A 23,561-nucleotide genomic window follows, 5' to 3' on the forward strand; every position below is an offset into this window, starting at 1 on the left:
CTTTAGAGGTGTTTCTGCTCAATGTGTGAAAATTTCTTCTACCCAAGAAAGATTGAACAACATTTGGTATAATCAATCAAAACATAATTGGCAGCAAGCCAATTTATGCCTCAAATTTCATCTAAGCCTAACATAAGAATAGTAATCGGGTTCACACTACAGCTCAAAACATTCTTGAATATTTTCGCATATATTAAAATGCTCGGCATATATAACACAACATTGCAACACATCATATTCCACCACAACATTCCAAACAATTATCATACATTAGAGAATATACTCAACCATACATACTTTGGGTTTTTACTCTAAAGCTTATTTATACAACAACTCATCGTCAACTTAAACGAGATTATCTATCACTTGAATCGAATTAGCTTAGTTAAGCTCCCCTTACCTGGAACGAGTTCTAAGATCTTGCTCCTAATGAGCCCCGAAGAGATAGATCGAGCGTTTGAGTACGAAATACGGCCCGAATGGTTCAGATTTACTAAAGACGACCAACTATAAATCTCTTGAAAAAGAGAGAGCAAGAAACAAGAATAAGGACCAAAACTGAGCTCTAAAAACTCACCTAGATCTTGATGAGATAGACGATCTCACTTTGATCAGGAAGGACTTCAACTTTGAGAAGGTTTTATCTAAGGAGAAGAAGTGATAGAACAGAGAGAAAATGAGAGAGAAAAGTTGTCTGGTGAGAAATGAAGTTTTTGGGTGTTGAGGCTCCCTTAAATACCCCTACAGTTTGCGTGCTTTCAATTAAGCAAGCTAATCCTCACTTGAACGAGATATGCTCTCGCCTAGGCGAGCTCACCTTCGTCTGGGCGAGAAAATCAGACAGTGAAACATCATACTTCGCTTGAGCGAGATCTATTTCACCTAAGTGAGCAACGTTCTACCTGAGTAAGATCAGGTCTAGAGAGTCACCTAGTTTTCTTGCTACTCCTCGCCTGAGCAAGCTTCTCTCGCTTGGGCTCGCTCAGGCGAGGTTGCCTCTCGCTTAAGCGAGATCCTTTCTCACCGGCGAAGAGACAGTTGGAGAGATCTTATCTTGTCTCACTTGAGTGAGACTGATCGCGCTTGAGCGAAAACACTTTAGAATATTCCATTTTGTACGACTCAGTCTCGCTTGAGCGAGAACTACCTCACTTGAGCGAGATATTCAACATCCTAAACTATTAATTTTTCCTAAAATGAAACAACAAAAGTCCTTTCTTATAATTCTTAAGTTATCTCACGCATAACATACTTAAAACTTAATTCCTAAACCGCACAGTTAACCCCTTTCAACAATATCATCATACCTCACTACAAATACACTGCTCTCTGTCCAGCAATTATATAGCTCTCCCATAATTCAAACATATACAGCACCATTTAAAAGAAATAATGCTTATATATAAATGTTTGATATCCAATCAAATTTTTCACTACTAGTCTTATTCAACAATGAACCAAACAACATTGCAACACAACTTCTATTTAGTGACTGCACAACTTACTCATTCACATTTCAGCATATGAAATTTTATACAGTCCAAATATATGCGACATAACTTAATAAGAATAATTTATTCATAAATATGTTGACCTGACATTACACATCTTTGTTAGTGAATAAAGAAGTTACACCTCTTCGTCAATGAGTGAATAGATTAAATTACATAAGTATATATTATGCTAATTCTTATATTATTTAATAACTATATAAAAATAAAAATATATTTTTTATTGATTTAATTACTGAATTATAATTATACATTACTTTAGTTATAATATTAAATTGTGTCAAAATTTAACAATATTATCAAATGATTCTTATTTTTTATATATTTAAAATTATATATTGCATTAATTTTACTAGACGTAAATGAGGCAACAAATACTTTTGAATTGTCTGAAATTTTGAAGACATATTTAAAATAAAGACTTCTTAATTGCGTTTTTTGTAGTTAGTATTTTTTTTTAAAAATTGACATAGATAATTAAGCTAACAAATATCCATAATTCAATGGTTAATTTTTTTAAAAAATATATATTTTATATAAAATTATTGATAGTATAAAAATATGTCAAATTATTATTAATAAAAAAAATATTATTGCAGGTATTATTTTACTAAATTTAATACATATTTAATCATAATCTTTAACTAAAAACACAAACTACCAAGACAATACTCGATGATTAAAAAAACGTGTAATAGCTAAAATATTTTGATAATATTCTTGAACTTTAAAGTTGGTTTTTATTGTTTAAATTATTAAGATAAAATTTTAATTTTGATTAGAGATTAAAAAACAAATTAAATAATATACTTAAGTTTTATCTAAAAAACAAATGCATTTCTCATAAATAATTAACATTAATTTCTATAACATTTTTTAACACATAATTTATTATTGGATGAAATTCATATAAAATTTGCTAAATGATAAATGTAATTAGTTAAAATGACAGACTTCACATCTTTTAGTGAAACTCCATATAAGTTTCATAGGAGCAAAATAGAATTTGTTAGAAAAATATGTTAAAAGAATGTGTTTCTCTTAACTTTTTTTTCAAATAACTAAAAGTGAGTAAAAATCAACTTCCACATGTTTTCTATGCAAAGGACTACATTCCATGTAAGCATACAATTAAGAAACTGAAACTCTTTTAAGAAAGTCTCTCCTTTTTTATTTTTAAGAGGCACAATTATTGAGTAGTTATTCCAAGAAAACATGACAAGTTAATTAAGGCATGACATGGCCAATGTTTTTTCCTCAACGAGTTCTTGGGCTGTTTTGTCCATCTTTTCCCTTGAGAATTGATCAATCTTGAGCCCTGCCAAAAGCATCATAGACATTATCAAATAAACCATGATACTGATCTTACTTATTTTTTGACACAAATGTAAGAGCAATTTGAATCCACAGGCTTGAAAGAACAGAAAGAAATTTCAATCCTACATAGTTTATGAGAAAAAGAAAATAATGTACCCTGTACAATAGTCCAGTCTCCTTTCTCACATGTAACTGGGAATGAGTAAATGAGGCCAGGTTGAACACCATAAGATCCATCAGAATACACTCCCATGGATACCCATGTTCCCTAAAGTTGATACAAATGCAACAAAAGTTAAAGAAATATAAATAGGTGGCTCAAATTATAATGAAGCAACAAGTTGCAAAGGAAGAAATTTTATTTTAGATAAAGAGAACCAACCTTAGGAGTACCTAGAACCCAATCACGGATATGATCACAAGCAGCACTTGCTGCTGATAATGCACTAGATAGTTTTCTAGCTTTAATAATGGCAGCCCCACGTTGTTGAACAGTGGTGATGAACTCAGTGTTTAGCCTAAGTCAGATAAAAAAGAAAATTACTTTCCGGATACAAGGAAATTGCATGTGTATGCTTTTAGATATTACTTATTTATTATATCTCTATACACACACACACATTGTTGATTAAATGGTTAGAAATTTAATATGTCATTTGATAATTTGTTAAGGATCAATGGTTCCACATCTGAGGCGTGCCAGAGCTCCAGATTATAGGACTAGTTTCATTGATTCCTAAAGTAGTGTATGTCTTGGTGAAGATGAATTAAGCTACCTTGCTAACAAGTGTATAAAAGATCTAATAAATTGGCTATATCAAAGAAAAATTACTTTCCTATGGACAGGGAATAGGGGTATTCTTTTGTGCCCTTTATTTCATTTTTTTAAGTTTGTTAGTTAAGTATTTAGACTCCATAAAGCAAGTAGTTCAATAGTTTTTTACACATTGACCCGTAAACAGAGTCAGAATGATTCAAAAGATTCAAATGAGAACTCAAACATGCTAGTGACATAATGCAGTAACTATATCCAACTAATTTATTTATTCAAATTCTTGTAAAAATATTTATTTTTACTCCTTATATTGAATAAAAACAATGTGATTTGACCGTTTGAATCCCTCATTAGGGACTAAAAACATATAACTGAGACTAAAAATGAATAAAATATTTACACGACCAAAACTAAAACACTCATTTTTTAGGATTAAAAATTTATTTAAACCAAAAATTCAAAATTAAAGGGAATCAATTGAGATGGATTGAAATTGAGGTACCAATTATCATCAACAATTGATTCTCTAACTGTCTTTTGTCCACTACTTGTAGTGACGGTTGCATGGTTGACATCTGGGTATTGGGTTGAAGAATGATTGCCCCATATGATGACATTTTTCACATCACTGACATGAACATTTAACCTCTCAGAGATTTGGCCTAATGCTCTATTATGATCAAGTCGTGTAAGACAGGTAATATTTTTCTCTGGGATTGAAGGAGCAAATTCTTTCAAAATGAGAGCATTGGTGTTTGCTGGATTAGCAACCACTACCACCTGCATTCAAAAGATAATAAGGAATGTGGCCATTATATGTTTAGAATTGTCACATTATTTTCAGACAAGTAACAGTGATATGCTGCCATTATGATTTTCAAAATTAAAACATACTAACTCTAAAGAGGATGATAAACTAGTTTCTAACCTTACAATCTGCTGCAGCATGTTTCTCTAAGGCTGAAGCTTGAGCCTTGTAAATTGAGACATTTTTAGACATCACATCTTTTCTTTCCATTCCTTCCTTCCGTGGGAATCCACCCACCATCACAGCAATATTGACATCCTTGCAAGCTTCCACAACATCCGTAGTAGCAACAACACCTATTGCATTTATATGCACAAAAAAAAGTGTAAGATATCAACAAAGAAAATGAAGCATGATGTAACAATTATACTTAGATCAACATTAATTTTAAAAATATACCTCTAAGAAGTGGAAAAGCAGCATCAATTAGTTCCATCTTCACCCCTTTTAAGGCCTCTGCTGCTGGTTCAATGTCAAGCATATGCAGAATCACAGGCTGATTTGGGCCCAGCATTGCCCCTCTTGCAATCATTGGAACAAGAGCATAACCAATTTGCCCTGTTGTTGAACCAAATCAAAATTAAAATGTGCATGCCAATGAAGTTCAATTTCACAGCCCATATTTCAAGTTATTCTTGTGATCATAAATTCTCACGTGTTCTATAAGTTTAAGATTCGGTAGGATAAGATTGAAGATAAAAAAAAACAATGCATGTTTTGAAATTTAATACTACATAAAGATTCGTAGAAGATATTTAAATTTTTTATGCTGACCATTTCATTAATTTTTTTTCCTGTTATATGGACCAAAAAATATCACATGTATGATAAAGCATGATCAAGATATCACAAAGTCAGCCTATATCGACTGAGAACTTCATGTATCAAATACAAGTCAACCATAAATGTGTGTATGTATTTATGTTATAATCATTTAAATAAGATTTAACTATTTATATTTGTATATATAAGAAATTACTTGAATGGAGATATATAAGATTTATATTTGTATATATATATAAATTGCAGCATTGCAGCACAATGTTAAGATATAAAAATATGCAATGCATTAGAGTAGATTTGAAAAGTGGGAGGAAGATAAAATTAATCATGCCTGCAGCACCGGTAACCAATACAGTGATTGGTTCCGTCTCTGATTTGAGAAGACTGAACATGTATCTAATGATCTTCCAAAACAATAAAAGACAAAATAAGACAAGAAGAATTTTTTTGAAAACTATGTAGTCCACAATCTCCCATGCTAACATCTCCATGATTAGTTTCTGTTAATATCCAAGAGAAACAATATACTTCATCACCAGTTTATGCATGTAACATCAATTTTAAATCATAGAATATATGCACATTCCTCTACAACAAGGCAATCATATACCAAAACTAAGTCCACACGAAATGCATGTGCAAGAGAATCATCACCTTAGCAACAAAGAAAAGAACCTTTTTTAAACTTTGGTCACGAAATAAACAAGGATGAGGGAAAGTGAACTATAAAATCAAAATTGGAATAATAATTCCTCACATTTTGTTAGATTGCAAATCAACATTGAACCACACTAATAAAATTAGTATTTTGTATTGAAAATAAGATTACCAGCAGCGCCAGTGACCAAAACTCTAACTGGGTCTGTAGCCACCATTATCACTATGAGTGGTTCTAACTTCTACAGAGAAAAATGCAGATTTAACAGTAAAAAAAGTTGGCTATATATATATATAAATGACAAAGAGGTGAAAGAAAAGAAGATTAAATAAAAGAGGTGAAGGGAAAATAGAAGGGCATCTAGTGATTAGACTATTGAAACAGTTAGAGGAATGTGTCATCAAGAAAGGAAGAAAAAGTCTTCTCTTGCCATGTGATATTCATGCTCTAAAGGGTCTATTTGTACGTTTGAAGTGGTAAACTGAAATTTGTGATATAGTTCGGAAAATGTTGGGGTGTTTGCATCTTTAGAAAAATAATGAATGGGATAAGTAATGTGATAGTATATAAAAAATATATATTAAATAACTGTAATTAATAATACTAAGATATTTATAAGTCAAAAGTATATAATTTAAGGGAATCAAAGATAACTTGTATCACGTCATATAAATATGGATATACTCATAAGTCATAAAGAGGTGAAATGCAATTAACCTTTAAAAAAAAGGTTGTATAAAGTGACTAGGTTTTCTTGTTTGGAAAATATTCCTTACCACAAAATTAACACACTTTTTTCCCTAGAGAAATTTGGCATATTATAAAAAAAATAAATTTAAATGTCTAAATGCCCTTAGTAGTTATAAATATGATTGAATTTAAATATGTATTTTATTTTATGGTAGACATGAAAATAGGATCAAATTAATTTTTTTGTCTCTGTTGGAAACAGAAATTGAGATGATTTTTCTTATTAGAGACAAAATTTAACAAATAAAATAAAGAAAAATATTTATGTATTAGAAACAAAAATTAACTGTTTCAACATTTTTTTGTCTCTATAGAATTTAGTTGTCTCAAATTTATTCCATCTATAGTATTTTCTCTAATCAGTCCATTGAAATTGAGAAAAAAAATTGTCCATCTCATAACTGTTTTTGGTCTCTAATTCTGATGCTAATCATAATAAATAGATATTTTCTTTAAAATATAAATTATTTAACAATAATTGAAACATATTTAATGAATTATTTTAAAAAAATTATTTATTAAATTATATTTTAATTATTTTTAGTTTATACTTTTAGTATTCACTCAAAATATATTAATTTATCATATAAATAAAAATGTCATTTATTAATTGAAATATTTTTTTAAAATTATAGTTCTCAATTTTAAAACTTTCATTTATATTTTAATTTAGAATCCTCAATTGTGATTAAGAATTGTTAATAATAAAAAGTACTATTTTTTATTCTAATTTTGAGTTTAAAAACAAGACATTTTATTTAAAATTTTAATTTATTTTGAGTATTAATTTAGTCTTACAATTATTTATTATAAAATATAATCATACTATTTAAATTTTAAATTTTAATCTTATTTAGAATTCAAATTAAAAATTGTCATGATGTAAATATTTATTTAAATAAAAAAAAATGGCCTGAATCCCTAATTTGAATCACAGCACATACATTGAGTCTTCTTGTTCGTGGGCGTGGCCCTTGTGTTCACTGCTTAAGCGCCCAGCCTGCGATAGAAGGAAGATTAGCAAAGCAAGAAAAGACAGAGAAAGGAAAGGAACATTTGGTATCCTTTTCTCATTTCTTCATCCTTTGCGCCTCTTCTCTCATGTATGCACCTAATCTTTTCCAATCTCTCTTTATTTTGTATTGTTATGCTTTCTTTCCTTGTTTTTTTGCTTGGGTGGCATAATCCCAAAAATAGTTATGAGAGAAGTATGTTTTCAAGATAGCAGATAAGCAAGACTAGGTCTAATCTCAGACTTTGCTGGTGGCGTGATTGTAATTGGTTTTTTTACATGCTGGGGAGGTATGATTTAATTGAACCATTGACCCAGTTAGGAAAGCCATGTCAATCTCTATCTCAAATATGTGCAGGCTAGGATGAGCAACATTCTACTAATATGCTGGACCACTGCAATACTAGTCTTTCGCCCATTTTGTTGCTTTGCTTCAGTACCTTGTCTTTTTATTTTACTCCCCTTTTTATTCCTATTGTTTTAAAATAAAATAAAATGTATTGGTTTAAAATCCAATCCATATAATTGGATTTAAAATGGATTTGGATTGGTTTTGTGCCAATTCAATCCATTCACAGCCCTAAGTGTGATGTGTATGCCCTTCAATTGCTCTGTTATTGTGCCTCCGTAATCTAACCATACCATTATTCCTCACTCAACTTAATGCTTCAATTTTCTTTTGAACTTTGCAGCACTTTGTTTTCCTCAAATATGGATGAGACCATGAAAGAGTTCCAACAAAATTTAACAGAACTGGAACTCGAAGCTGAACATCTTCTCTTAGCCCGTCATCAGGTATTTGAAATTTTCAATTGTCAAAGACTTAGAAAACCAAATAAGAAACCAAATAAGCATTAGGAGAGTAACATCTTCCTTCTATTCCCCTACTTTATGTCTTTTTCCCATTAACATAATTCTCTGATATGTTTCTTGGGTGTGTCTATTGCTATTCCTAAGTCTCTATTCTCACTCCCATTTAAGTAAGGAGAGTGCTACATAATATAAAAATATTGAACCAGAACCCAAACATCAACTCCACACTCCACACCCTATACTACAAAGAACCAATGAAAGTGACGCATAACTTAGACCATTCAGTTCGGTTGCACATTGCACAAGAAGTAACATATTACTTAATCCAAAAGTAATTTTGCATGTTACGGTGCTATGTCCTTAGCATTTGTCGATTCAATACCAAGGAATCAATCCAGAAATCAACTGTTCATTATGTCAATAAAGACTATTTTTCTTCTACTGGATCTCTTGTTTAATAGCTTTTCTACAAAATTAAGTGGCTACACAATTATCCTTTTTGGTAAAAATACAGCTGGTTGAAAATGATAGATTGAGAAATGGGAACAGAGAAGCACTTACTGCATTAAGGAGAAGGGCTCGGACAACACAGAGTAGTGTTCCATCTGCTTTTGAATCAATAATGAAGGGAGTAGCAGGGAGCAGCTCAAGACCTTTGGTGCAAGAGGTTTGCACCACCTGTGGCAACCATGATACTTCTGAGCAGACGTGGATGATGTTTCCAGGAACTGATCTATTTGCCAGAGTTCCATTTCATGCTGCTCATACAATATTGGAAACAGGTTCTGCATTCATTCCTGTCCACCCTATCCTCTAACCATTAAAAAACAAATAATGAGATAAAGAAAGCATGACAATCACTGAAAGTGCTTGCCTGTGTTGGGTGTCTTTTTTCATGTGCTGGGGCAAAATGCTTGGTTAGCTACTACTTCTGTATTTGTGGCCATTCTACAGTTATGTTTGGTATTAACCCCTAATGAATGCAATTTTATCGTCTTTGCTTCAATGCAATTTGGGAATACTTGGATAAAGATTTTTCCTCTCCTTGTATGTTTTCATATTATAGTGGATGACAGCACAAGCTTGGGTTATATGCATTATTTTGGAGTATAGGTTATCAACAATTTTCCTATTTGATATGACAAACAATATGCAGATGCAATCAAATTTCCTTACATGTTTTTCCTTTTTATATGTATTAATTGTTTCTCTTTTCTTGTTTCTGAATCTTTTTCTTAAGATATTTAAATTGCCTTTCATACTGTTTATTGGTTCAACCCGATTCTGGTCAGTGGCTTTTTTGTGTGATGCAAACCCTCTGCAATGCTGAAAATTGATGTAACTTCTCATAAAATAGTGATTCTTTTGTCTAGAATAAAGTCTGAATTGTTAAGTCTAGAATTAAATCTAAAACTGTTAACATAAGTACTTTCAGATGATTTTTCTGTTAGTTTACTTTCCATTCTGGAGCACAGAACGTGCACTTAAATAGGCAAATGAATGAACGTGGACGATCATTATTATGCATCAACTTATAGTTTAGACTTTGCGATGAGACCAATTATCTCCATTCCTGTTCTTTAATTGATCATTATTGTTATTGCAACAGTTCGATGTTTGAACTGTAGCCAGAGCCAAGTCCTTTTATTGAAAAACTTATTTCTTTTAACAATTGGTTTGAATCTTCTTTTACTGACCATGTAATTTAATTACAGATCAAGCACAGCTTGACTTTGAGGCGAAGAGGCTACAGAGCATTGTGAAAGAAAAATCTTACCTTATTTCAGAGACAGGTGTTCTTGCTGACAAGATAAGTCCAGGAGTGCTCAAATCGCTTGTAACCTTAAATGACAAGGCAAAGTAAGATGTTTTGCACTGATTATATAGCATGAAACCTTGTTGCAGCATCAACTGGGTAGAAAATGGCAGTTTTCTGGAAGAAATTTTCTTGAGGCATTAAGGTTTCTTATGTAGTGTGTTGCTGTAATTGTGTGTAAAATGCCTCTTGTTTTCTTTTCCCATGTTTATACTGTGACTTATACATTCAATCCTAGTAATGGAATTACTGTTACACACAATTTGATCAATTCTTCAACTGTTATTTGGAGTCACCATGCATTTTCACTAAATTTTGACCCAGAAGTGCCGTGCATCAATGTCAAGTGGTACATGCTTGATTTCCCTTGAGCAGCAGTGTCTTAGATTTGAATTTTATGTATGGAAAAAGCACTCGTTAGAAGAACTAGCCTCACTATATTCTGTAGATGTATCTGACTCAAATAGCATGGTCTCCTACGAATGCATGAGATCAAGAAAAAAAAAAGTTGATCTCGGAATTGTTGGACAAGTCCCCATACGGAAAATTTTCCGGAGGCTTTGAACAGCTTTGATGTTCAACAACCGTGTGGTTTTTTACGCACACGTTTCTCTGTGGTCCCCTTTGGAGAAAGAATTCTACAGGGGAAGTATCATTGCATGTCAAAGATTTTGTTGGACACTCTTGAAAGGGATTGCAATATAAATTAAGGGGATTCCGTTCTTACATAGTGTTTCGGAAGGTAGTAAGTTGTAGAAAAGATGGGGTAAAAATTGGAGTGTTGGGATAATTCCAACACTTGATGGAAGGACTAGTCACCAATCAAGCAACCAAAGTTTCAGCGGGTGACAAACTTTTCCTATTTCTTATTTCTTGGTTTGGTGGTCCAAACCCGTTTCTTAGGGGTAAAGAAAAATATGTGGGAACTAAATAGTTTTGGTGTAGCCTTTTAGGTATGAGGCACTTCCCTTGTTCATAAGAAACATGTTTTTGGAAGCTGAGGGCGTCCAAGTGCCTATCAGGATTTGTCTCTATTCGGTATCACGATTATTCTTAAATTTCTTATTACTAAAAACTAATTCCAATAATAATAATAATAAAAGTTAAATAAAATAAACATTAATATTTGTCTTAATTAGAAAAACGAGTTATTTCTTTCTAAAATATATTTTTTCTTTCCATTTTGGGTACAAGAAAGAATTTGTTTTGCGAGAAGCAATAAAAGATTACAAAGTAAAGGGAATTCTTGTGCAACTTTCCGAGAAAGAGGAAAACAGCCAGATGGATGAGCTTGTTGAATGTTTAGTTAAGACCTTGACTGTCCAAAATCATGTCTGTCTCAATAATTTTTGTGACAAGTAAATTGATTCTAAAAGAAATATGAAAAAAGTTATCTATTTTCTAAATAAATTTTTGCACATATTTACACATTAATTTTTTAAAAATGATATAGCAAATTCTAGAACTGATGGATTCCAAGTCATGACAATTAGTGATCTGTGTGGGTGTTTTGGGTCAATCTCACACACTTGAACCCAAGCAAGCAATGTAAAATTGGGCTTATTTGATGTGCATCCGAATTCTTGAAACCCAAAGTGATAACATTTAATAATGATGTTATGATAGTGATGAGAAATGTCATGAAAAAAACTTGATGTAAAAGCAGACATTCCGTACAAAGGGTCAACGTCTATGTCAGCCTTTTATTCAGAGAAACACTTTCTCTCTCTCTTCATCTGCCACTCTCTGCACATTTTTGGACTCTCATGCCCTCTCATTCGCATCCATTTCCACTGCACAAACTTCGTGTACTTGCGCAACTGAGCCACCAAGTGGTTACCCTCCGACACGTGTTCATCGCCTAGGGCGCGTTCGTATCTCTCATTTCGATGTGCGAGTGGGATTCTCAGATTTAAACAAACTATAATTGATACGCTCCCAAATACCATCGCCATCGTACATTGTGGATACGATCACCCCTCCCTATACTGTTCATCTTTTCACCCATTTTACCCTCAACCCTCTTCTATTTTACCTTTTAAATTTAGGAATATATTATTCAACATTTGCATCTTATATTTATAAAATTATATTATTCTTAGATTTTTTATAGTTTAATTAGTATTATAATTTTAATTATTTTTATAAATATTTTTAATTTATAATTAAGTGTCTTAAAAGAACATTAAAATGTATCGTTTAGGTATATATTAATATCTTTAAACACATTAGAAAAATTTATATTTACAATCATAGAAACTTTGGGTTGGGAGTACTTGTGAGTTGGGGTAAACTTGATAACTCAACTCAACTTGTCTCCAAGTTAATTGAATCAGATTAAGATTTTATATCTTTCCTTTGTGCAAAATAATATTTTCACTATTTAAAATTAAAAAATTATAGTCGACTAAAAAAATTATAAAATTTCAAAATATAAATAAATATCTTATACATAACATGATAATATTTAGGACTTACCGACTGTAAATAATGTCTGAACAAGCAATTTACATATCTAAATCTTACGTTCGATGGATCATGACCCGATTACATTAATTGGTTCATGATCGGGTTAAAATGTCTATTTGTCGTTAAAATCATGTTTGATAAAAATACTTAAGATAGTTAACAAATTATAGCTTAATTATAATTAAGTAATTAAATTAGAGATATTTGTTAAAATTAGTTATGTAATTAATTTAAATATGTTACGTGACTAAAAGAAAGTGTTAAGATTATTTTGTATGAGTGTAAATTAATTAAAAATTTAAAAATAAAATGAAACCAATTTTTAATAAACTAAATGTTATGTAGAATTAATTTTTATAAACTAACTTTTAAAAGTTATAAATTAAATTTTAAATTTTATATATTTTATTTATTTTATTAATAAAAAATTATAATATTTTAAATTAGTCATGTTATCTCATGTTAATCGAATTAAATCGGTGACGGAGGATATGAAAGTTGCCTCACATTAATCCATAAATACGTGGTTATCATGAATGGATATATTTGAATGTAAATAAAATGTTATTAAAAATAAGAAGTTGTAATAGCAAGAATAATTAATATTTTATAAGTTATCAATATTTTGAAAAAATAATTTTCTTTTATTAATAAAACATGATATTTCAACTGGTGTTTTAATTTCACCATATTTTTACTTACCATTAGAAAATTTTTAGTTTTCATTTATACATAATTAATTCTTTAAAACAACAAACAAAAAATGAGACTCCAAACATAGGCAAGACATGCGCTTTAAGGGTGATTTTTTTTAAGAAGTATAGCAAATACTTTTTCAATATAATTTTATTATTTCCAATTCTAAAAATGAATCTTAAGAACTATTATTAACAAAATCAATAAAAAAAATGAGATCATGTTAAAAAAAATTCACATGTGAATGAGCAATAATTGAGAAGGATTTTGACTTGAATAATTTGTAGTTATATAACCGACCCAAAAATTAATGAGGAGAAGAAAAAAAGTGATAAAGAAGTCACAAACAATATAAAAAATGATTCTTAAATATATATATATATATATATATTTATTTATTTATTTATTTATTTATTTTTATTACTCATGAGTTCAAATAATGTTGATGTTAGTTGAAGTACATTTTCACATCTCTAAACAGGTTTGGCATTTTGTGAGTGCCCCATGGGAACCAACTTGCACTGCCCTTTACCTTGGAAGCAAGTTATAGGGTTTGCTTATCTTTGTAGGCCACTTCATCTTAGGTTTATGATCAATCTATATCCCACGTTGTATTTATCTATGGATTTCTAAGTTAATCTTATCCCTTGTCACTTTTATTTCTGGTTTTAAAAATACATTACTAACGATAAAAAAAAATTAAGCATTAAATTTACTTTTTTAATATAATCTTTGTCTAAAGTAAATTCAATTATTAATATAGGTATTATGTTTATATTAATAATATAATATATTAATATTGTATATCAAATTTTTATACCAACAAAAATGTTTAACAGTATCATGCAATATTAATAGTTGAAGATATATCATTTACTAGCAAATAATATTTTTTTAAGTGTTGAGATAGTTTTTATTAGTATAATTTTTGTTTAATAGTATAGGTATATGTGTTAATGCTCTTCAAATTATAGGAGATGATTGTTGGTTTTTAAGTTTTAATGAATTACTCTATTATGTATAGCTTAATTTTCTTTTTTTATGTATACAAAGTACTTTTAGCTTAGAGTCAAAGACCATTTTTTATGAAGTATAAAGATCATTAAAAAAAGATTTAACTTTGTAAACAAAATATTGTTTTACACACATAAATAGAAATCAAGCTCCTATTAATATACTTAAAAAAAACAGTTATTTGATAATTATATCAAGTTTTGAAATTAATTTAAAATTGTCTTTAAAGAGTGGTAGGGTGGATAGAGTTTGGATTTTCAAATAAAAAAAAAGAGAGATTTGGATTTTCATCCCCAAATCACTTGATTTAGAATAGGTATAGTTGAATAATTAGAAGGAGTTTGGCAAACAAAAATTAAGGTGATAGATGAACATGATTAGTGATTACAAAGGGTTTTGTGAAGCTGGTTATTTTCTTTCTGTTTTGCTGTGAATTAGGATGTCCAACACAGGACTGAAACCGTACTTTGACACATTTTCTTATGCATCATTTTCCGTCTTCTCAAAGTGATCAAACATTATTGTAAGATCAATGTGATTCGCCCCACGGAAGGTTCCTTATATAACTAGTTTCCACACAAGCCTATCACTAGTACCACTTTTATTTTTTTTACTTTCCTTCAACCCCTCTTTTTCACCACTGTTTTGTAGCTCTCACATTAATTTGGTGTATTTAAGAGATCAATTAATTCTCATAATTATTAACCTAATGTTCCAATCTGAATATTCCAAAAATGCCAGCATTTGGTTTGGTATATATAGAGATTTGTTCACCATATAAAATATGTGTGAAGATAAATGAATAGTATATAGAATTGGTGGTACATAATTAAGTTTTGCAACTTCATGGGAAATTAACATTAACGTAAGATATAGTGCAAAGGAAATTGTCAAATATGGGCTAGGGAACCTAACTTACTTAACCTTTTCCTTTTCTTTTAACTTGCTTTTTGTTCGTCTCTTTAATTTGGCCTTTTAGTTTCTTCAATTAGGTGACTTATCCTTTGGATTAGTGCTTCACTCCTATATCATGCTATAGCTTGTTACACTGTGTGATACAAAGGACAAAAGAACAGTTGTATAAAATTTACAAACTATGGAATGCGGATAAAAGAAATCATATAGCATCCAACACATCGATAATAGCTTCTGATTAAACCAAGTGGGTAAGCTATCAGTGTATACCTGCAATAGTTTTATAGTTATTAATTTGAACCACAAAGACCTACCTAGCTGCTCGGTTGGGTTAGTCAATTGCTCAACTTCAGTCAATTCAAATATTTAATTGATAAAAAAATGTTGATATTATTCTTTAAAGTTAAATTTGAACATTTCAAAATAGTAAGATTTTATTTAGAAAGTAAATATTTATTGCATTAAAGATCAATGTTAGTTAATTATTTTTTCCTTTTACTATAAATTGATGTAACTGAACAACTGGGTATAAACAACACCTTTTTTTCTTCTTATTTACATTTTCAGATGATTATCAACAATGCCTATCTTTTTTCTGAAGAATTAAAGTGTTTTTATATTATTTTTCAGAATAATGTATGTTATCTAGAATCCTTGCATTATTCACAAAAGATATCAGTCCAAGAAATACCATATACTAAATTGTTAAACGCTAGAATTATTTAGGTTGGTGTAACATTTATCTTATTATAATATTAAAATAATAATATAAATATTATAGATCTAAACTAATAATATGATATACTATTAGTACATGTTTACTCTTATATTACTAACATAATCTACTAATACGATGCATCATATTTTTAGAATAGAATCATAATATTTGTATTATTAGTTTATTTTTATTAAATTCAAAAGTTATACTAATGCTGATAGTATAATGCCTAATTGTTGATATAATATTTTTTTAGTATATTTTTTTTATCACGGTTTAAATTTGTTTTCAATATCTTAAAATACACTGCATTTTACTTTTTATAATTTTTTTTAATTTTATAGTCACTATACTTAAAAAAAAAAACAATCTTTCTTACCGATATAACTTCATACAAAAGTAATACGTGACACACACAAATTAATATTTAATAATATTTTAATCAGTCGCGTTACTATTTAATATGAAGATACGAATAAAAATACAGAATTTTTGAAAATATAAAACTAAAACAAAATTAATAATTTTATAAGAAACAAGATCAAAATTATTTATATACTTAAGGAAAATATACTTAAGGGCAGAAATTATTTATATAATATAAGTTGAAAGTTATAATATGCTCATTCATTAGTTTTTGTAATAAACTATTACTTTGAATATACTATACGAGTTTATAAAAATAGAAGGGAAAACGTAGCTGGTAAGAAGAATCGGCACAACTCTCTGGGTCTCATGTATTGAGCCCACGTGATTAATTCAGAAATGCAGCTGAATATTTGGTTCGCATGGAGTTTATTTGGGCCAAAGAAGGTCCCAACATTTGACTCTCTAGAGTCTTGAATTGACACTCTTTCATTCTTAATGTGGAAGCATGATCACCACAAGATGCAAACCCTCTGCTCCATTAATGACTATTTGTTTGACACATTCAACATCTCTTTCTCTCTCTCTCTCTCTCTCTCTCTCTCTCTCTCTCTCTCTCTCTCTATATGGTTTCTCAGTTTGTTTTCCTTTTGAGATATGTGAGCACCCCTTGTTCTCCGTTCAGGCTTCAAAAATGGCCTTCAACTAATGAGTAGTATAGTACACATGAAATGAAGAGCTAGCTAGCTGGTTCAGTGAGAGAGAATAATAATATTATTTTTGCTGCATGTTTGTCTAAGTACTATTCCAATATTGACATGATACCATTTTGTTTGTTGCTCAAGTTGAAGATAGCTTGATCTGCATGACCATCTATAGCACAATTTGTCAACTGACTCGTACTGCACATATGCCTTAGTTTTTGTACAAAATCAAGTGCTCAGATAATTACTGCCCAATATACTTAACCCTCCAAGGTAAACTGTAAGTCAACCAACCCCATTCTGCTCCTATGCCTATTCTCGTTGGAGTTTGTGCATACATAATTAATTTGGTTAACATTCTTCTCGGATATATATAAATATGATCAGTATTTATTGAATCTCAAAACCAATTTATATTTATTTTAAAGTTGATATTTTTTTTCCAGGATTGTGAATTTTTAAAATTAGTTAAGTTTTCTTCATTTTTTTATCTCTTTTTCTTAATTATCCAATGAGAAAATATTGACAAACAATATAACACATGGGGTTTTGAAAAAAAGGACAAAAGAAAATCTCGTGCTTAAATATAATAGATTTACAATTTTCCTTACCTTAAAATATTAATTCTTTTGTTGAAAAGTCGGTCGCTTTTAATGGTGATTAATTCGAAAGCAAATTAGTTCTTACAGTATATTGCAAGATAAAGAAAGGCTCTATGTTTCACAGTACGTGTAGTCTATAAAGCTGTTGATATTTAAGAAATCAAGTAGGATCTGATTTATGCACTGACAGCTTTTCTCTTTTGTTTTTACTCAGCTTAAAATTCTTTGGTGAACTAAAATTAAAACCACTTGAAATGAAGTAAATAGTGTTAAATTCAGAGCTCTAGGACTAAAACTAAACTGATCGAGTTTATGACTTGTAAACTTTGTTTAATTAGAACAATTAATTATAAGGTTTCAAACTTTACTTCGTTTAATTAAACTTGAATTTCAAGTTGAATTATTTTAGAAATCAAACTAAATAACCATTAAGATAGATTTGTGATAGTTATAAATGAATTTATGAAGTCCCCTAATGCTCATGTATAAAGGTTGTTAAGAAGAACAATCACATGGCTTGAAACTTTAATGTAAAAACACCATGCATTTACACTGAAATAATGAAACATATGCAGTTGCACTTGCTCTAAAGAGTCCCTTTCAAATGTTCAAAAATGAAATAAAGGGGGTGCGTTTCTAAAAGCAAGAAAGCGAAAATTCAATTAAGCAAGCATAAAATCCACCTAGCCATATATGAATTAATCATGACGATCATCTGAGTCTGGGCACCACTGATCAAGCAGACCAAACTCAAAACAGATCGTGGGTCCATAAATTTAATGTCACACTGCTTCAGATTATTAACCCCTTCTTTCCCCTCCTTCTCCATCTATCGATGTATCCATTGTAGCTTCTCATCATTTTGTTCATTTCACAATTGAGTTAATCGCCTTTTGTTTTATTAGTTTGTCTAGTTATCACATTGCTAATTAATTACTGCTGCTACCAAACATTGATGCTGCTTCTTCCTCTAACTTATTTGCCACTAACCCAGGGTAATTCATTGGACTGTAGAAAAATCTCTTGCTTAGAAATATGTACATATGTATCCATGAAAAGGAAAACGATGCTCGCACATCATTTTATTAAATACAAAGCGACACACATTTTAAAGAATTCTAATTTTTCCACACCTCCATTTTCTACATTATTTTCTCCTTTTATTTCAATTATATCACTTGTATTTTTTCCTTTTTTTCTCTTTTTTTCTTATTTTTTTTATATCTTGAGAGTAATTACATTTCAATTACTCATTTTCTTAAAAAAATGTAAAAATATTATTTTTCATTGGATAAAATAGTAATTTCCATTCAACTTGTAACATATCCCAGTACAGATCACCCACCAATTACCCACTGTCTGCACAAGCCGCCTCATAAACTCAGTTTCCCTCAAAACTCAAACTCACAGTCACACACATACCCACACCCACACATCCAACACACACAAACGCACACACTCACCTAGTGAGAGAGAGAGAGACAGATAATTAAGGAGCGAGAGTAACTTTTATTGGTAGAGAGAGATGGAGAAGGGGACAAAAGGGTTCAGCTTTTTGAGGGTGAAAGTGAGATCTTTTAAGCGCACATCCATCTAGCAAGAGGGAAAGGAAGACTCAAACAGAGAGAGAGAGAGAGAGAGAGAGAGGGGAAAAAAATTTAAAAAGAAAAAAAGACTTAACTTACACGCCATTGGAGTGTGGAAGAAAGAAGAAAATGGAAAGCCAAGCTTAACTTCTCCAAATTAGGGTTTTCATCTCTCCAATCAATTCCTACTACTTCACTTCACTCAGTTTCAACACTCCCACAGGTACGACACTTCTCCATAAACCCTTCAAAACCCACAACAACAATCATCACCGAAACCTTAAAAAAGAAGAAAAAAAAAATCTCTTTTTCTCGGTATTCTTACTCATTCACTCACATACCTAAGTTGATTTTCATTTTTTACCAGAAACTATGTTGGAATACGAATGGGGAAACCCATCAACGATAATGCTCACCGGAAATGAAGATGGCGCCGCCGCAGCCGCCGACCAAACCCACCGTCAAATCTTCGACCACTACGCTTCTCACACCCTCTTGCCCGACCACTTCCTACATGGGCCCACGCACACTACCGCCCACACAAACACCGTCGATTTCACCAACCACCACTTCAACCCACAACCTCACCAACACCTTCACCACCACCACCACCCCTTTTTCGATCCACGCGCCTTCCACGGCGCGTCCTCCACCTCCTACCCCCCTCCCCAACCCCCACCCCCTTCCGTGCTCTCCCTTGACCCGCTGCCTCACGTCAACGCAGCCACATGTGGGCCTGGACCTGGGCCGGGCCTTCTCCTCGTGCCTAAATCCGAGGAAGTCGGTCGGCCCATGGACTTTGTCGGCTCACGAATTGGCCTCAACCTGGGAGGACGAACTTACTTCTCATCCTCCGAGGATGACTTCGTGAGCCGACTCTACCGTCGGTCTAGACCGGCCGAACCCGGTTCGACCGCGTCGAACTCACCGCGGTGCCAGGCCGAGGGATGCAATGCTGATCTGTCGCAGGCGAAGCACTACCACCGCCGCCACAAGGTGTGTGAGTATCACTCCAAGGCCGCCACGGTCATCGCCGCCGGGTTGACTCAGCGATTCTGCCAGCAATGCAGCAGGTTGTGGTGGTTGTTGTTACCCTTGGAATGACATCAATGCCCCCACTCAGACCCAATCATTGAGCTCAGCTCCCCCAAGTACACGGGCAAAACCCGAGGGGCATTTCCGTCCTTTCAAACCCTCTTTCTACTGTTCTTCTGCCTTTGCTTCTTATAGTAGTGCAGTTTTGTTGATAAGTTTTAATTCAAGTTTAATTAAAAAAAGTTTATGAAATTGAAAAGGTTTTGAAAATGCTGAAAGATCCTTGATTTGGATGTGTATTTTTCAGTCAACATTAATTTCCGAGAAAATATAATATTTTGTAAAAAGATTTTCTGAAAAATTGACCAAAAATAAACAAAATTATGGGGAAGCATGCATTAAGCATACAAGACGTGGTTCTTTTCCATTTTGGTTTTTGTTTTCTTGGTTCTCCCAATGGGGTTGGAGGCTACGAAGGAGGGGATCGAAAAGACGATAGTGCCCTTGGGGGGAGTGTTGACAATGATTGAGTTGATCGTACATGGGGAAATCCCGAGGGCATTTGCGTCCCTAACATGTTTCTTGTTTGCAATCACTCAACTTTCAGTTTTACTACTTACGTACCGCATCGTTTTGCTCCTTTTAGTTAGTACCATTCAAATCCGCGGCATTGAATCATGAAACTAATTTAAATATTATTATTTTTTTAGGTGCTATGTTTATTTAATTATTGTTCTTGTTATTTGATTTTGACGTGCAGGTTCCATCTTCTTTCTGAGTTTGATAACGGAAAACGCAGCTGCAGGAAGAGATTGGCAGATCATAATCGCCGCCGAAGAAAAACTCAGCAGCCAACTCAAGAAATCCCGAAATCTCAGCCTTCTTTGGATAATGTTGCAAGTACGGCCCATCTTTCTTAGTATGTTTAATTATTAATTCTTATCATTAATTATTCATTTTGAGCCGAAATATCTTCGATTATATTAATTTTTTTTTACAATAGATTGGAACGTATGATTTCATGCAAACTATCTAAACATTTAGTTCAATTATATTGGCTTAGGCATTACTTAATTCTCATTTTAAGGTTTTGTCTTTCAATATCTCATGCGACAAATTTTTATTATATTTTGGCAGGGTCCCCACCGGACTCTGGAGCTCAGTCGTCGTCGTCGGTGACGGTGGCAGTGTCGCCGCCGGATTACTTCCGGCAAAGGCCATACCAAAGCACGAGCCCTTCAACAACTTCAAGCTCACTGTTTTTCTCAAGCGGGTAGTGCATGTTGGAGCAGTTTAATTTGCATGGCTAATGTTTGCAAGAAATTAGTGGAGGAGCGTCAACAATAATATATAGTGAACTTCTTCCACTTGTAACTTTGTCCCAAATTTAATTTGAAACCTTTAATCTTGTGTTATTAGTACGAACGGTGATTTAAAGCATCTATGTTAATTACCCTTAATTTTCTACATGTGTTGTAATATAGTATTTTCTAGCGGATGAATGTTAATTATTATTGGGCATTTGGGTACTACTAGCAAAGGGAATTCTGCACAATGTCCCCTACTTTATGATCTGTTCAGCTTTCGTTTCACTGCTGTAAAATTTAGTTATGGTAAACCGTAGAAGGGGAAATTGGACCCCTCTATTTGGATTTTCCCGGAAATAGAACCTGTTTGGGTCTGAGAGTGTTGTGGCAGCTTAGCACGGGTGTTCAGGCCTATACACATTCATTTTGGGGCATTGAATTATTTTCCTTTTGTCTGGCCCTGGAATTTTTCCGGAAAAATGAAGGGATCATGTAAATTATTAATGTAACCTATATAATAAAAAAATTGACTTCAATCTTAATTTGTAACTAGCTATAGGAACATTTATTGGAATCCCAAGCCGTCAAGCTGTCTCCTCTATGGAAGCTATATAGCTGTACTAAACCCAGTTTTTGTTTCCAATATCAACCTGCAGATGCCCTTTTCTCTCTCTCTCTCTCTCTCTCTCTCTCTCACTCACACAATATCATCATACATGTGTGGCTATTCCTTGTTAAGTACCTACCGGTTGGGTCTACCAAAAAACCAAAACCATAGTAGATGAGGATATCCTAATTTTTTTAGGTGATTTTAGCATTTGATTGCATGGGTCCTCTCTCCCCCCCACTTTCTCTCTCTCTTGTATGCTTTAAAAGAGAAAAAAAACACGAATACTAATATTAATTTAATTTAAGATAACATAAAAATAAAAATATTGTTCTGACTTTACTTTTGGTGATAGAAATTTCAAAATGGTCTCTGTATTTTTATTGTTGCTTGAAAGAAGAGAGTATGTATGTGGGTGGAGGTATGTGTTTGGTGGGAATAGATGGTGATTCTTGGGCATGAGGGGCAGATGGGGATGAGCCTAAAAGATGTGGAACGCGTTTGAGGTCACCCACCCATGTGGCGCATGTTTTTAATGGATAGTGCAAACAATAAAAACGGGAAGGGACACGTAGCTATATCAAGGCCTGAGTTACATCAAATTATCATTAATAGGAGCCTGCCATTTCAAGTTTTGTGAGAGGATATTTCTTCATCAGTGTCGAGTTTTAGTACTCTCATCAAATTAGGCAATGTGTGAGAGGAGGTAGACAGCTTTTGTCGCAATTATAGGCAACAAATTATGCTCTCTTCAGTGTCGATTTTTGGCATAAATATTCACAAAATTAATAAGCTAAATCACTGCCTAACATCGGGATGCTACATCTAATTATGGTATGTGATGAGCAAGCTTAGCTTAATTAGCTATATCATTGACATCAAATCATTTTGATTTTGCGTGGCCATAATATTTGTAGTGCCTAGAGTTGTGGTTTTTCTTTCCCCATACTACAAAAATATCTATTTTGTGAAAATTGCATTGATTCTCTTTTTTCTAAAACTTATGTATGTCTATCTTTTTTGGAAGTTTGAATTATTGCTAGTGTTACCATTTCCTATACATTTTGTTAAGGATAGTAGTTAGCTCTAATAGTAAGAAAATAATTAAGACTAGTTACAGTAGTGATCTTTCCAAACATATACATTTATGTATCTGTGTTAGAGATACATTGAAGTATTTGTGGCTATGATTTCTGACCTTAACTAAAATAGAAGACCAACTATACTTGGTTTCATGATCTGCTAATTATCTTTTTAAGTTGCTTGAAAAAATATTTCTAAATAGAGAGATTTGCAGAT

General features: G+C 32.0%; 3 protein-coding genes across 6 annotated transcripts; 2 read left to right on the forward strand and 1 right to left on the reverse strand.

Moving 5' to 3' along the window:
* Positions 1 to 2,693: 2,693 nt before the first annotated feature.
* LOC113850251 (malate dehydrogenase, cytoplasmic-like) lies at positions 2,694 to 5,845 on the reverse strand. The gene is given in 8 exon segments (XM_027480709.1): positions 2,694 to 2,829; positions 2,985 to 3,096; positions 3,211 to 3,346; positions 4,106 to 4,383; positions 4,532 to 4,707; positions 4,811 to 4,969; positions 5,526 to 5,694; positions 5,777 to 5,845. Coding segments are annotated over 8 exon segments (1,194 nt in total). The 3' UTR covers positions 2,694 to 2,734.
* A 1,680-nt stretch (positions 5,846 to 7,525) lies between these two features.
* Positions 7,526 to 10,511, forward strand: LOC113850573. Its single transcript, XM_027481155.1, has 4 exons — positions 7,526 to 7,705; positions 8,307 to 8,409; positions 8,942 to 9,209; positions 10,143 to 10,511. The coding sequence occupies exons 2-4, from the start codon at positions 8,326 to 8,328 to the stop codon at positions 10,289 to 10,291; spliced, it is 501 nt and encodes a 166-aa protein (XP_027336956.1). The 5' UTR covers positions 7,526 to 7,705; positions 8,307 to 8,325; the 3' UTR covers positions 10,292 to 10,511.
* Positions 10,512 to 19,172: 8,661 nt separating this feature from the next.
* Positions 19,173 to 22,004, forward strand: LOC113849330 (squamosa promoter-binding-like protein 8). 4 transcript variants are annotated; one of them, XM_027479171.1, is made up of 4 exons: positions 19,173 to 19,536; positions 19,681 to 20,386; positions 21,109 to 21,248; positions 21,486 to 22,004. In XM_027479171.1, exons 2-4 carry the CDS (start codon positions 19,686 to 19,688, stop codon positions 21,623 to 21,625), a joined length of 981 nt encoding a protein of 326 aa, XP_027334972.1. In that variant the 5' UTR covers positions 19,173 to 19,536; positions 19,681 to 19,685; the 3' UTR covers positions 21,626 to 22,004. The 4 variants fall into 4 exon arrangements, with proteins under 4 accessions (XP_027334972.1, XP_027334973.1, XP_027334976.1 ...); XM_027479172.1 differs by having other exon boundaries at positions 19,681 to 20,313; positions 21,109 to 21,267; XM_027479175.1 differs by having other exon boundaries at positions 19,681 to 20,313.
* Positions 22,005 to 23,561: the final 1,557 nt, after the last annotated feature.

This window comes from Abrus precatorius, unplaced genomic scaffold (assembly GCF_003935025.1).
Source record: "Abrus precatorius isolate BTA unplaced genomic scaffold, Abrus_2018 Scaffold9, whole genome shotgun sequence".
NCBI classification, from domain to species: Eukaryota; Viridiplantae; Streptophyta; class Magnoliopsida; order Fabales; family Fabaceae; genus Abrus; species Abrus precatorius.